This window comes from Aquarana catesbeiana, linkage group LG10 (assembly GCF_042186555.1).
Source record: "Aquarana catesbeiana isolate 2022-GZ linkage group LG10, ASM4218655v1, whole genome shotgun sequence".
Lineage (NCBI taxonomy): Eukaryota > Metazoa > Chordata > Amphibia > Anura > Ranidae > Aquarana > Aquarana catesbeiana.
In genome coordinates, this window is record NC_133333.1 from 34,592,074 (window position 1) to 34,607,823 (window position 15,750).

Consider the following 15,750-nt stretch of genomic DNA (forward strand, 5'->3'; position numbering starts at 1 on the left):
GCTCTTTATACTTGTGATCATTGGGAAGAATTACCCTCTTACAGATAGCAAAAAAGATCAGTGGTGTCAGTGGGAACTTATCTGAGAGGCAGAAATTGCTCATTGTTTAAGGAACCCATAGCAATCTCTGGAGGAAACCCTGTTCTAGAGGGATCCCACAGGTATCATTTATGCAAAGTTACATTAGTCCACTGCAACAATGTAAAAATATCCATATCTGAAATTCTTCTTTAACCAGTTGACATCCGCGCTATAGCCGAATGACGGCTACAGCGTGGACCTGAATTCCCGGGAGGCCGTCATATGACAGCCTCCCCTGTGCACGCGCCCTGTAGGGCGCGTGTGGAGCGCGCTGTGATCACCTAATCACTGAGACTCGGGTGATCACCGATCCGAGTAAGGGGCCGGTCCCGGCCCCTTACCATGTGATCAGCTGTCAGCCAATGACAGCTGATCACTTGATCAAAACAAAAGCTCTGTGATCGTTTTTTTTTTTCTCCTCGTGCTGACAGCGCAAGGAGAGAAAAAAGCCGATCACCGGCTCATCAGCAAGGGACATCTGACAGTGCCCACAGTGCCACCTATCAATGCCTACAAGTGCCACCTATCAATGCCCACAAGTGCCACCTATCAATGCCCACCAGTGGTGCCAATCAGTGCCACCTAGCAGTGCTGCCTATCAGTGTACCAGATCAGTGCCCATCACAGCCACCTATCGGTGCCCATCAGTGCCGCCTCATCAGCGTATATCAATGAAGGACAAAAATTACCTTTTTTTAAAATTTTATAACAAAATATAAAAAAAAAAAAAAAAAAAAATTTTTTTTTTTTTTAAATTTCGTCTTTTTAAATTTTTTTAACAAAAAATAAAAACCGCAAAGGTGATCAAATACCAACAAAAGAAAGCTCTATTTGTGGGAAAAAAATGATAAAAATTTCATTTGGGTACAGTGTTGTATGACCGCGCAATTGTCATTCAAAGTGCGACAGCGCTGAAAGCTGAAAATTGGTCTGGATAGGAGGGGGGTTTAAGTGCCCAGTAAGCAAGTGGTTAAAGCGCCTTCATATGTTATTCCCTCATAGTTGTGTGTAACCATGAAGGGTTATACAATCCAACATCTGGCTTCCCAGTTCCACCTATGATATGTGCAGGAGCTTCTCATGAACTCTGATGTCACCTGAGTGCCCAACCACATGCCATGGCCATTACATAGGCAGACTTATTTTCGCCACTGGATTACCCATTAAATTATTTGTAAACCCATCAATGATCTTCTCTTATTTGCTTCCTTTTGGTCTGTTAAAAATACCATTGACGGTGTTTTCTTATATCTGTTCAGGAGCATATTATGACACGTGCTCTTTTTAGTCCATTAATGCAGAATGAAACTTTTCAGGTCCCCCAGGAGATCGTGTCATAATGTCCTCTCGAGCAGATATAAGAAAACATTGTCAATGGTATTTTTAACAGACTAAAAAGAAGCAAATAAGAGAAGATCATTGTTGGGTTTACAGACAATTTAATAGGTAATCCAGCAGTGAGAATAATTCTGCCTATGTAATGGCCATGGCATGTGGTTGGGCACTCGGGTGCCATCAGAGTTCATGAGAAGCTCCTGCACATATCATAGGTGAAACTGAAAACCCAGATGCCACCAGACTCAATGAAAGATGCCCAGAGCTGCTGACACATACTGTAGCCTCAGAGGTTGTAGGGGACACTCAAGGCCTCCCAACAGGCAAACCCACTCAAACCACAGCTTTTAGGTTGCATCTGTGGTGGATAGAAACATCTGAAAGTAGGTGAAGGCACCTCTCGATGAATTGTATTCACTCTCCATGTCCCCAGAAATCTAATTTCCTACTTGTGTGACTGGCTTACTGCTTTTATCTTTGTACAACGCGGACAGTGATTGTGTGATCACAGCAGGCAGAGCCTCCCACCTAGTGCTCCCACTTGCAAGTGAGGTTGGCTGGAATTCATGCAATGTTTATAAATGACTTCAATTTTTTTTTTTCTTTTTCAACAAAGGTTTTACTTGTACTTTAATGCCGTATTTCGCTGCATGCTTATAACATATTAGATTGTTTTCCTTTTACAGACTTCAATACTGACCTGCAAGTGGGAGACATCCTCCTGTACATCGTTCTTCCTGTAGCAGTGCTTGCCATCCTGCTGACCACTTTCCTTGTCATCTGCCTCCGTCACCGCAAGCAGCAGCTGAAGAAGCCACAGATCAGCCTGTGAGTGAGATTAAAGAGGCGTGGAAGAGACTGGAGGGGGGGCTCTGTGTTTGCTTTCTCCAACCTCTGCCTTATATCTGTTCAACTTTGTATTTATATTAAAGTAGACCTCTCACAAAGGTCTTGGATGAGTTTGGATATTTAGAAAAAATAGTGCAAGGGATAAAGAGCACCTGTACTTTAACAATGGCCATAATTCTGATTCATGGTGTAGTTAGTTTTCCCATTGATGAAGGCTACATATGGTACCCACTTTATTCCTTAATGCTTGTCTGGTGATAGTAGCAGATTAGCCTATGGAATGCACCATGATTTTCTTCTAAAGCCCCCTAAAACTTTCATCCTTAAAGAAAACCTAAAGGGAAATGCCAGTTTTTTTTGTTTTCTCCTTTTGACAAAGGCTAGGTATGGTACCCACTCTAATCCTTGCCTGCTTGCTTAGTGATAGTAGCCATTTAGCCTATAGAATGCATCACGATTTCCTTCCAAAGCACCCTAAAACCCTTTTCTTTAAAACAAACCTAAAGGGAAATGCCAAGTTTTTTTGTTTTCTTCCATTGAAGAACGCCAAGTTCAGTACCCACTCTAGTCCTTGAGTGATTTGCCTGGTGATAGTAGCCATTTAGCCTATAGAATTCACCATGATTTCCTTCTAAAGCATCCTAAAACCTTTATCTTCAAAGCAAATCTAAAGGGAAATGCCAACTTTTTTTGTTTTCTCCCATTGAAGAACGCCAAGTTCAGTACTCACGCTAGTCCTTGAGTGCTTGCCTAGTGATAGTAGCCATTTAGCCTATAGAATGCATCACGATTTCCTTCCAAAGCACCCTAAATCCTATATCTTTAAAGCAAACCTAAAGGGAAATGCCAACTTTTTTTGTTTTCTCCCATTGAAGAATGCCAAGTACAGTACCCACTCTAGTCCTTGAGTGCTTGCCTAGTGATAGTAGCCATTTAGCCTATAGAATGCACCATGATTTCCCTCTAAAGCACCCTAAAACCTTTATCTTCAAAGCAAATCTAAAGGGAAATGCCATTTTTTTTTTTGTTTTCTCCCATTGAAGAACACCAAGTACCATACCCACTCTAGTCCTTGAGTGCTTGCCTGGTAATGGTAGCAGATTAACCCATGGAATGCGGCATGATTTTCTTCTGAAACGCCCTAAAACCTTAATCTTTAAAGAAAACCTAAAGGGAAATGCCAATTTTTTTGTTTTCTTTAAGACAACAGGGGCTCTTTGTTTAGGCCTGAATTAACCACCAGTCCCAGAATGTCTTCAGCGAACAGTAGTAGGATCTGCCGAGCTTCTGGTTCCTCCAGGGCTCTTTGTCCCAACTCAGCATGCATTGACGATAACCCACTCTTTCTCTTTTTTTTTTAATTCGTTTTACAGGATCGAAGCAGAGAAGAGGACTCCTATCTACAAGGGCAGCCTGCAGTCTGTGAGCAGCACCGCCTCAGACACCCAGCCACTGGTCATGTGATCGCCGGAGCTGGTCAGTTTCTTAGCACTAATCGGTTTAATTCTGTTTTTCCGCTTGATATAATATTTATATGGATCCTTCCTACATTGCACGAGATAAAGCATGTTAAATAATTAAACATTCAATAAATCCAAATATCAAAGACAACATCTATTAATTATATTAAGTAAGCTAAACATAAATAATGGAAAATGTTTATTTTAAGCGTTTAGCCTGTTGAGCTCTCTTGGCTACAACAGTGATTCCATGCAGAGTGTCTGTAGGAGATCAAGGTGATCGGTACAAGTGAATCTCGTCTAAATTTAAAGGGTGCTGTTTATGAAGATGTCTCTGCATCTGATTTCCCAGCTTCACCCACATCCTACAGTCCATGTTTGATCTTTAATTTCATATTACTTTTCAGAGTCTGAAGCGCTTCAATGGTTACGCTATATGGCCAAAGGTTTGCAGAAGCCTGACCATCACAACTATATGAGTTTGTTGGACATCCTATTCCAAAACCATGGCCATTACTATGGAGTTGGGCCACTTTTGCAGCTATTGGGTGTCAAACCATCAAATGGAGGAACTGATTGGCCTGCACAGAGCCCTGACTTCAACCCTTCTGAACACCTGTGGGACGACCAGCCAGTCTTCTCTTCCAACATTAGTACTTGACCTTACAAAAGCTTTTTATGGGCTGAATAGGCACAAGAGACACTCACAGAGACACTCCATAATCTTATGGAAAGCCTTCTTGGAGTAGTGGAGGCTGTTATAGCCACAAAATTTGGGGGACTCCTTAAGAGGAGCTCCAGCACCCCCCCCCAAAAAAAAAGTATAGCCAGCAGCTACAAATACTGTAGCAGCTGACTTTTAATATTAAGACACTTGCCTGTCCAGGGATCCCACAATGTTGGCACCCCAGCCGATTTTTCAGTTGGCTCTCGAGTGCTGTCACCACCAATCCTTGCAAGGGAAACCGGCAGTGAAGCCCTGCAAGTTCACAGCCGGTTCCCTACTGCGCATGGGCGAAGCGTGCTGCGCTTTCTGAAAAACCCAACGGTGGTGGAAGGGGGAGGAGGGGCCGAACTACCGGGGGACCTCACCGCAGCGTACCTGTCCCCACCAGGAAATGGGGACAGGTCCCTGTCAAAAACAGGTACCCACTCCCCCTTCCCCCGAAAGGTGCCAAATGTGGCAGCGGAGGGGGGGGGGGAAGCCAACAAGGGGAGCTTCCCCTTTTGGGTAGAGCTCCGCTTTATTAATGGCCATGGTTTTGGAATGGGATGTCCAACCTGCTCGGTCACGAGGTGATGATCAAATGTTCACAAACATTAGGTCCTATAGGCTCTACATATTTCTGTCTATATACAAATAACTTGTAATATCTATTCATAACGGCTGAGCAGTCAACCTCTTGTGTTTAGTATGCAGCCTGGAAGCTAGCATAGATCACTGGAGTAGCAATGCCTACTACAGTGATTTGCAGCTTCCAGGGGCATCGGGCAGGTTTAGGTATTCCTAAAACCGTTACATTCAAGGCATGCCAGGAATGATAACTGTCCCGGTTACTCGTATTCTATTCTGAACTGTCAAACCATTCAATGGCTGTTGTCCTAACTGATCACAAATGCAGCACCACGGCAACTGCAGATCAAACAGTGGCTAAGATGGCAGCTTCTTTGGCTGTACAGGATAGAACGGTTTAGTTACATATTAAATAATAAGTAAATTTACTTTTGTAAAACAGCTGTGTTAAAGTGTCACTAAATCATAAAAAAACGGTGTATTACATGCTGTTCATACTCACTCAGTCACTATGAGATTTGTTTTCTGTATTCTGCAAAAACCATTGTTGATCCTGCTGTTCTCTATCTCCCCCTTCTGTCCATGTCCCCAATTGGGAATTTTGCAGCTGTGGTGGCAACTCTGCACATGCTCAGTTTTCAGTGAGTTTCTATTCTGAGCATTTCCTCCCTATCACATCTGAGCAGCCCATGTGACTATAGAGTTACACATGTGGGCATATAAAACAGTGGTTATTGACAGCCCACTCCTCCATGCCCACTAACCAGCCAAACACAATGGGGGGCGGAATATTACGTGTAGAATAATGGAGGCTTCACCTTCCTCCTATTCAAAGACACAGGCTGGAGGGCCGTGACACAGCCTGTGACTGGCAGAAATCCGACCACGCCATGTTATTGCCAAAAAATAATAAAAATTTGATTTCAAATATATATTTGTATGACAATTTAAATTAATTGATATTAATTATGTATTTTAACTCTGTATTCCAAAGGCTGTTGTTTTTTGTTTTGAACATGCGACCAGTAGCAGAGGACTAGAAGCTCCTCCTGCTTATGTTTCCCTGCAGTCAGGCTGGGAGAGAGCTGGGTCATGTGACAGCTGTAATATTGATTAGGAAAAAGGTACTTAGATTTTTTTTGTTTTTTTTTTAATAAAAAAAATTACAGTGCTATCATCCATATACAGAAAGAGAAGGGACAAACCGGGTGTGTTTAGCATCATTTTAAAGTGTACGTGAACCTAAAATCTTGTCGCACACACCTGTCATTGCTGCCACTGCAATCCGCAGACTCTTGCCGCTGGAATTCGCAGGGCGTACTAATCGCCCGTGTGAAAATAGCCTGAAAATACATTGAAGGTTTTTTTTTTTTAACCAGCTCGTAAATGGACCTTAACATGGGTCAAACAATGAAAAGGAACCCTCATAAGTGGGGCTTTAATGGCAACAGGGTTATGTGCAAAAATATAGCACTCAAAATGGTGTCATGTATTTTAAAAGTAACAAAAGCTTTATTATTGACAAAAAACATTCAAGATAAAAACATTAAATAGCATAGAATCTAGGAGTGTCTGAAGGGGGAATCGAACTCCGTTTCATGGCGGGCCGCATCAGCAGTATGGTTGCCATCAAAGGAACAGTTGTATCTGGGGTGTTCTATGTACAAAGTGCAGGGTTCAGGAGTGCGTTATGTACACTACACAGTGCAGTTCCAGGGGTGTCCTATACAGAACAGAATTCAGGGAGGCACTATGTATAGAGTGCAGGGTTTAGGGGTGCGCTATGTGCAAAGTGCTGGGTTCAGGAGTTCTTCCTCGCATCTCTCTCTCTTACCTGGCCCAACTCTAGTACCTCCCTGTGTAGGTGGTTCAGCCTCTGGCTTTAAAACTGGGTAAGAGGGCCACATGAGAAGGACTGGTGGGCTGGATTCGGCCCACGGGCCTTGTGTACGACACACACTGTATTACCAAAAGTGTTGGAACGCCTGCCTTTATATGCACATAAATTTGAATGTTATCCCAGTCTTAGTCCATAGGGTTCAATATTGAGTTGGCCCACCCTTTGACCATTCTTCCAAAAGCGCATTTGTCGGGTCAGGCACTGATGTTAGACGAGAAGGCCTGACTTGCAGTCTCCACTCTAATTCATCCCAAAGGTATTCTATCAGGTTGAGGTCAGGACTCTGTGCAGGCCAGTCAAGTTCCTCCACCCCAAACTCGCTCATCCATGTCTTTATGGACCTTGCTTTGTGCACTGGTCCAAATCATTTGGTGGAGGGGGGATTATGGTGCGGGGTTGTTTTTCAGGGTTTGGACTTGGCCCCTTCCACTGAAGGGAACTCTTAAGACGTCAGCATGCCAAGACATTTTGGACAATATCACGCTCCCAACTTTGTGGGAACAGTTTGGGGATGGCCCCTTCCTGTTCCAACATGACTGCACACCAGTGCACAAAGCAAGGTCCTTAAAGACATTGATGAGTGAGTTTGGGGTAGAGGAACTTGACTGGCTTGCACCGACTCCTGACCTCAACCTGATAGAACACCTTTGGAATGAATTAGAGCGGAGACTGCGAGCCAGGCCTTCTTGTCCAACATCAGTGCCTGACCTCACAAATGTGCTTCTGGAAGAATGGTGAAACATTCCCATAGACTTGCATCTAAACCTTGTGGACAGCCTTCCCAGAAGAGTTGAAGCTGTTATAGCTGCAAGGGTGGGCCAACTCAATATTGGACCCTACGGGTCAAGACTGGGATGCCATTAAAGTTTATGTGCGTGTAAAGGCAGGTGTCCCAATACTTTTGGTAATATAGTGTTTTGTGGCATAGATACAAAGGCTTTACATAGTTTATGTTAGATATGCAATATTTCCACCAAATGTGGGTCACAACTTGAGATGGTTCCCAAAATGTAGATATCCAACACGTTTAGAGAACAGAATATCTCTGCTCTTCTTCAGGGGTATATGCCACAGAAAGGAACTATACTGTATTACAGGGGTGGGCAACCTCGGCCCTCAAGCTGTGGTGAAACTACAAATCCCATCATGCCTCTGCCTCTAGGAGTCATGCCTGTGATTGTCAGGGTCTTGCAATGTCTCATAGTTTCAAAACAGCTGGAGGGCCTGCTATTACAATGTGGTACGGTATACTGTCAGAATATCCATGATAGAACTTATGTATAAAATCATGAAACACATCCTTCAATGACAAAACGGGGAGAGCCGGCAAAGAACCTATGGGCCACGGGGATCACAAGAATAAGGCCACAAAACAGACCACGCACGACTTTGTATAATATAGGAATATTGGTCACATAGTGGGTACAGAAGCTGTAAAAGTTAGCAGAGAGGTGGAGAGCCTCTAATGACTGTTTCTGTATACAAAGTCAATGCGAGGTGATGTATGCCCATCATGGATGGTCAGAAGAAGACTACATGGGTCTTGTCATATCTACCTACATTAAACGTTCATTGTGCTGCTTATTTTTTCTTTCTTTTTTAGTTATGTAGAAATTTGCACAGGGCTGCCCTCTATACATTGGTCAGCTTGTTAAAAAAGATGTCAAAGAATTGCAGAAGGAATGTCTAGCCTTTGGAAATCCAGACTTGATGTAGGAAGGAAGTCGTATTCTAGCTGATCTTAGCACTGGCTTTGCCGTACATCTGTGATCTTTCTCCAGCCAGCCTAAGACTGTGATCTGATCTGTCACTCTTCTGTCTCCTATTCAGGCTCACGTGCTGCACAGAACCAAACCGTCCTCCGCCAAATATCACATCCTGCTTTCTGAATCTGATGACGGGAATTCAAAGAACGTTACGCTCCAAAGATCAGAGACAAATACTGCTTAGCGCTTTGATTAAGAGGTTATTAATTGGTTTTGGGGGTGAACATAAATCATTTTAATTGTTAAGAATTGTTAAGAATTTCTTTTTTCTTTAAAGTGTACCTGTCACTCTTTTCTAGATGATGGAACTGTTTTGTTAGCTGAGCCAGCAGTGAACCCACCACATCACTGCAGTTTGAGCTACTTTAGTCATTTTAGCCGCAGCCTGATGCATTTTTAAAACTTTTGGGGGCCCGGGCTACCTACATTTTATGGGAAATGGGTGTACACTGGAATGTTCTTGTCCTATCAGAAGAGGCACAATGCTGGATAGGAGAACAGAACAATACAGGGATGCTTTTTCAATGTTTTTTTTTTCTTTTAAATTTTAAAAGTTGCTCATAGCCGTTTCCACATACTATGAGATAAGTGCAATTAGTGGTGTTTTTGTTGATTTAGGACAGGAATGTCAAACCTAAATTAATGGGCTGCATTGACTGGAATTAATTAAATGGGCAACATTGCAGCTGCTGAAAGCTGGACTTACATAATTCCAGAAAAGGATTATAGTACTCCAATAATTAACCTTCTAATACCATCTGAAACCAACATTTAATTCCAGACAAAGGGACCTAAAATTGAAAATGTGGCCAGTCTACGAACATTGAAATATTTCCATATTTCTAACAAGCTGTAATTAAAGTGATTGCAAAGTCTCCTTTTTTTTTTTTCTTTAAAAAAAAAAAAAAATAACAACCATGTTATACTTACCTGCTCTGTGCAGTTGGTTTTGCACAGAGCATCCTGGATCCTCCTCTTCTCGGGTCCCTCTTTGCTGCTCCTGGCCTCTCCCTCCTGTCGAGTGCCCCCACAGCTTGCTATGGGGGCACCTGAGCCGAGGCACAGCTCCGCGTGTCCATTCAGACACAGAGCCCTGACCCGGCCCCACCCCCTCTCTTTTCTAAAGGGCTCACTCACTTTGATCGACAGCCGCGGGAGCCAATTCTGTGTCTCAGCCAATCAGGAGGAGAGTCCTGGACGCCTAAGACACTCGTGGACATCGTTAGAGAGAAATGGGGCTCAGGTAGGTCTTTTGTCTTAAGGCATAGAAAGATAAAAAAATCCTTCTGCCTTTACAACTCCTTTAAAGTATTAGTAAATCATCAGGGTTTTTCAGTGCACAACAAAATAAACATTCCCCAATAAACTATTTGGTAAAAATACCCCAGCATGTGCAGTTTACAATGTTCAGTGTTACTGGCCCTCCCAGTGCCGCTTCCCTGAACTTCTGGTTTTAACTGGAAAGATTTAACAGTGGACAGTGCAGTCTGATTGAAGAAGGGAGGAGGAGGGAAGTGCCTTGCCATCTTAGACTAAGGGTCTGTATGTTTCTATTGATGCACACGTGGTGCAGGGAAATACAGCTCTAGCCCCTACATGGATAGGGTGGCTCTATAGCAGTGATGGTGAACCTTGGCACCCCAGATGTTTTGGAACTACATTTCCCATGATGCTCCACTACACTGCAGTATAGTTGAGCATCATGGAAAAATGTAGTTCCAAAACATCTGGGGTGCCAAGGTTCGCCATCACTGCTCTATAGGATACTGCAAGAGAAAGGAGCCATCCTGAGACAGGAAACCTGGGCCAGCATTCATGGCACCAGCTTAAAAAGGAACAAAGGTCAGGATCAAAGGATAAAGAAACTGCAAGCTGCTGAAAGTGCATAAAAACTGAGGGTTTAATATCATTTTACTCCCCTAGCATGAAAGCAAGATTAAACAGAGCTTAAAAAGGAGCTAAACTCCGACCGATGTGCCCAAAAAAGTGAAGCAGAGGGCAAAAGACCAGTTTTGCCCATGGTCTGCCAAAAAAGTGAAGCAAAGGGCAAAAGACCAGTTTTGCCTATGGTCTGCCAAAAAAGTGAAGCAGAGGGCAAAAGACTAGTGGCCAGTTTTGCCTATGGTCTGCCAGCAGCTTACTGATTTACTGCATCTTGGTCCAGACTGTGTCTCTGTGTAGAGGTGTCCATCTTAGTAGAGGTAGGTCTTTGCATTCTCAAGTCAAAGCCTCCAGCAAGAATAATAGAGTAGTGACACCACCAAATCTTACTCTAAATCTCTTGAGACTAGCAGTCAGGGGCAACAGTGCCTTAGATCTCACACTGCAGATATACCGCTACAGCAGGCTTAGGAGTGCCTATGCACATTCACCTATTCAGGGTACTGCTTAGACACAATTCAGTTTTATAGAGAAAAAAAAAGTTTTTTTTTCTTTTTTTACCCCCACAGTCCTCCTTTCCAGCATTTTGGTCTCCCATGTAGTGACACGTCTATTTTAAGGCAGGTGTAATAGCTTGATAATTGCTGTTTTCACTATGCCAACTTCAAAGGCCAGCGATGAAAGCGGTAGCCTGGGTAGCAAAGATTTAAGAGCGCTTTCTGTTGTGCTGTTGAGATTTGCATTATTAAATAGCTGTGTGCACGCTCTCCCCGAGCCGCTATCTTCCACTCCTGTCTGTGACATAAGGAATAGCAGCCTTTGTCTCACTAATATGTCAGTGTAAAAAAAGCACACTGGAACAGCTTGGCCCGTTTCTTTTAACAGCAGATGATAAATATGGAGTGTTTGGCAGACATAGAAAGCGTTGTGATCTATTAATACCACTTGCCATGTTACAGGCAACGGGCCTTAAAGAGCAGAACTATTTTGTTAATCGGAGATTCCGGCTTCAGATAACGTTAATCTGTTGGATTGTAGATGTTCTGAAGTGTATCAGACGAGCATAAATTGGATTGTATTTGCTGCATTATTTAAAGTGTGTCTCATCTTCTATTTCTTAGGGGTTTCAGATAGGAGGTCTCCCACTACATTTCCTGGCTCCACTCTTGACCACTTGGGAAGCTTTTCCCCTCCTACTTTAAAAATGGTGTTCCTGATATCAATGTACACACCCGGGTCTGTGCTGCTTCAGTTTGAACATATGTGGTTGTATGCAGTCACCTCAGCATTCGGTGGATGTCCCTTGAATGTGGTATACGGCAGAGCGAGTCTCGTTTGATGGCCCTTGGATTGGTGACAAACATTGTACTGTGATGTTCTGTTCTTTTATGGTGGTTCTCTGTGGGCACTTTTATTATAAGAAGACTCACTCTCTTTGATATGGGTTGTGTAAGCCCCCATTTAGCAGGATAACTTGTATATGGATCTGGGGAGAGTCCGATAATGGTGACCATCTTTTGGATTTGTTTTTTTAGCATACCACTTGCAGTTTGGTCCTGTTGTGTGTCGCCACGTCTGCCCATGGGGGGGGGAGTTTTTGGAGCACTCTAGTTGTTCCCTAATCTGGGTCTTCTTGGACGTGTTGTTGTTTCAAGGTTGCCTCCTTGATATTAAGACAAATCCTTCTTTTGTCCTGTTACCAGTTAAAGCCCAAGAAGGAACGTGAGAGTTCACTTGGAGTTTCTAAATGCATACATACCACAAAAAAGTTTCATTTTCCAGGTGATGTAGATACCAGTGATGAGAATATCTGTCTTGCCCTGAGTTGCCAGCTTCTGTAATGGGCATTTGTTTAGGAATTGATGCTTTGCAAACAGTTCTTAAAAAGGCTTGATTGTTTTTTAGTTGTCCTGGCATAGGACATACACTAGCTGTCTGCTGCAGTAGAACTCTATGACCAGAGTCTGGAAGAGATGAGTCTAAGCCACTAACAAGTATTGGTACTAATACATTTGTACCATAACAGTCAGAAATACCTTGTGCTTGACCCATCCTAACAAATGTCACCAACTTTGCCAATAGTAATTATTATATTTTACTTCCCTTAAAGTGGACCTTAAGTAAAAAAAAATCTTTTTTGAATCCTTTGTTTGAAGAAGACCTCAAACTGCCTTCTGCCAGAAAACAGTGCTTTAGGCTTTCACAGAGGCCAGCTGCATGGCCAGATGCCTAGGCGTTGCTTATTTGATCTTTGGCTTATCTTCAGGCAAAAACTGCTAGTCCATGCCTTTGCTCAACTATGATTTTAGCCTTCAGCAGAGATAACATGACCAAAACTTGGGGGTCACCTTGCCAGCCACTCTGAGGGACCACAGCAGTATTTTCAGCCAAATGGGTAAATTGGTAGTTCTGTGAATTTCATGGAGTTAAAGGTCTTGGGTGAGCAAAAAAAAAAAAAACATTTTTCTTTAAGGCACAAAGGATACTTAAAAATACTGTGCAGGTATAAGGGAACAAGACAGGTAATGCTAACTATAAAGTCAGTTATTACCTTTCCCAACCTTCCAACTGCAGCCCTCAAGAACCCAAAACCTGTTATATTTGTAGGCTTTGCTTCAGTGGGCATATAAATCGATCCAGTGCCATCTAGGTGCACCAGTAACAAAGAAAACATGACATGTGAAGGGTTCTCAAGGACTTGGAGTTGTAAAACAATGCTTTAAAGGAACCCTTATACTATCCAATAACATTGAAATCAAAGCTCCCTGTAAAAGATGTCTTCTAATTCTTACCTCTTGATCCCAGCTTTAATCTTGGGCTGTGGCCTTCAGCAGAATCTTCAACATCTGGCACTTCTGGGTGTGCCAGGATCCTTTCTACCCCACCATGTGCCATGGTCCCATCTGCTGGCCCCTACCTCACTACAGGACACAGTAGTGGCTTGGGGGGTGGGGGCGTAGATGAAGTCAAAGAATTAAGGGGGTGAATAGGCATCCAACACGCCTTAATGTGTTGGATGCTGAAGACTCTTTGGCAGTCAGAGCCCTAGAATAATGGTCTCCAAACTGCGGCTCTTTGCTTGCCATTATCCTGTGCCTGGGGCACTATTTCTCCCACTGATAGGAGACGCTATTCTGCCATCTGACACCAACAATCGGGCACCATTTATCCCATTGATGCCAACAATGGGGCATTATTCCTCCCCATAATACCAAATGTGGTGATGTTTACTCCCACTGATATAAGGAAAGTTTCCAGTCCCGCTGGCCACAGTATGGCCCTCCCTGCTCCAGAAGATAGTGGAGATCAGGCTTGACACCCACCACAGAGATGGGTAATAAGAATTGTCATTGGTAGGTAGCTTCTTTTTCAGTTTTTTTTCTAGATAGTTACAGAATTGTTTCAAAAGAGATACGTGGAAGCTGCTGTTTCTCCCTAGGGCTGCATACTGGATGGTTGTGATGTCACATTAAGTGAAGCTCGGGTAGGTTCAGGTTGACTGCTCCAGTACTAGTACAGTAGGGGGAGTTAGAGTGGCTGCTTTGATCACAACCTGTTTTACCTTTATGAGAGGGTTTACTTTATTCATTTGACAGATATTGAAATATTGCAACCCATTTAATGAGCTTAGGCAAACCCCACAAGGATTTAATCCGGCCATTCTCAACCAGGGTCCCTCCAGAGATTGCTGAGGGGCTCCTTCAGCTGTGGCTGATTGATCTCAGTTGATGGTTCCTACATAGTTCCAGGGCCAACACCACTTGGCAGCATTAGCAACATGACACCATTTTTTTTTTTTGGAATTTGTATGGTTGACATTTTTCCCTCCGGCCATCATTGTAAGGCTCATTTTTCCCACTGACCAACAATGAAAGGGACATTTTTTTTTCCAGTAACCCCTGATGAATAGGTGTTAGGAGTGGTTCCTCGAGACCCAACAAATATTTCAAGGGTTCTTCTAGGGAAAAAAAAAGTTTAGAAATGCTGATTGTAACCTGTCAATTGAACAGCACTAGCAAAAATACAAAATACAAGAGGTCACCCAACGCCGCTGGTTCTGGTAAAAAAAAAAAAAAAAATAAATAAACTTCTCTTGTTGGCAGGCAGCTACTTTGCTTTAAGTGTTTTGGCTTTATGTATAAGATTCATTATATTTTACACAAAATCATATAAAGAAAAAACATTGAGTTCAGTTTATGTAATATGGTTTTATCTCTTTGATCATATGCTACCATTGTAATTTTGACTGTATGTTTGCTTGCTTTTTAAGTCACGTTGCTTTGTTTGGCAATCCCAACAGAAGCTTAATGAAAGAACTGAATGTACTGATCACTTCTTATCCATATTGATTTGTGGGAAATGTTGTTTTCTTAATAAATGTGAAAATGGACATTTAAGCCTGCTTATTATAAGACAACCTGTACATGACCTGTAGAACAAGGCTAAAGCCTCGTACACACGATCTGATTGTTGGCCAACCGAGCGTCTGATTTTTTTTCCAACGGGCGTGTGGCAGGAACTTGTCTTGCATACTAACTGTACACAATTGTCAGCCAACAAACACGAACATAGTGACGTACTACAAGAAATTTCAGCTCTCCTGCGCCACCCTTTGGGCCCCTTCTTCTAATTTTGTGTTTGGTGAGCATTGATTCCAAGCATGCGTGTTTGTTTGTACTTTCGACTTTTGTGTGACAGACTTGTGTACTGACCATACGAAAATCCAACAACAGACCGTTGTCCACCGAAAATTTTCTAGCCTGACACCCAACATTTGTTGGCCGAAAGTTGGACAACCATTGTCAGAAGGAGCGTTCTAACGGTCAGATTTTAAGACAACAGTCTGTCAACAGACAATCCCCCTGCCAACAATCTGATTGTGTGTACGAGGCTTTAGTCTGATGACAGTTGGACATAATTCCAGTGTGCATGACATCCATTGGCATGGAGCAAATCATAGGTCTTCAAGAGCTGCAGGACCAAAGGTTAGTGATTCGTGGAGGTAATGTAGATGTAAACCTTCACTAAAATTTAGTTTTCTACTGTGTGCCAAAAACTATTTCCAGGTTTTCTTTTCTTCTTAAGAAAATTATTTGTATCTTTTGCCAACTTGAGGCTGCTGTTCTCCTTCAGTTTTTCTCAGCCACTTCCTGTACTCCTTGCACATCATTGCTCTGGGCCGGC

General features: G+C 42.9%; 1 protein-coding gene across 2 annotated transcripts in view; it reads left to right on the top strand.

Annotated features, from left to right (window-relative positions):
* LOC141110570 (basal cell adhesion molecule-like) overlaps positions 1-14,956 on the top strand; it is a 79,070-nt gene extending 64,114 nt beyond the window's left edge. The window contains exons 6-8 of one of the 2 annotated variants that reach the window (XM_073601980.1): positions 2,085-2,244; positions 3,639-3,741; positions 8,750-14,956. In XM_073601980.1, coding sequence (XP_073458081.1) covers positions 2,085-2,244; positions 3,639-3,729 — 251 coding nt within the window. In that variant the 3' untranslated portion in view covers positions 3,730-3,741; positions 8,750-14,956. The remainder of the gene's footprint in view (positions 1-2,084; positions 2,245-3,638; positions 3,742-8,749) is intronic. The other variant, XM_073601982.1, reaches the window with a different exon arrangement.
* Positions 14,957-15,750: the final 794 nt, after the last annotated feature.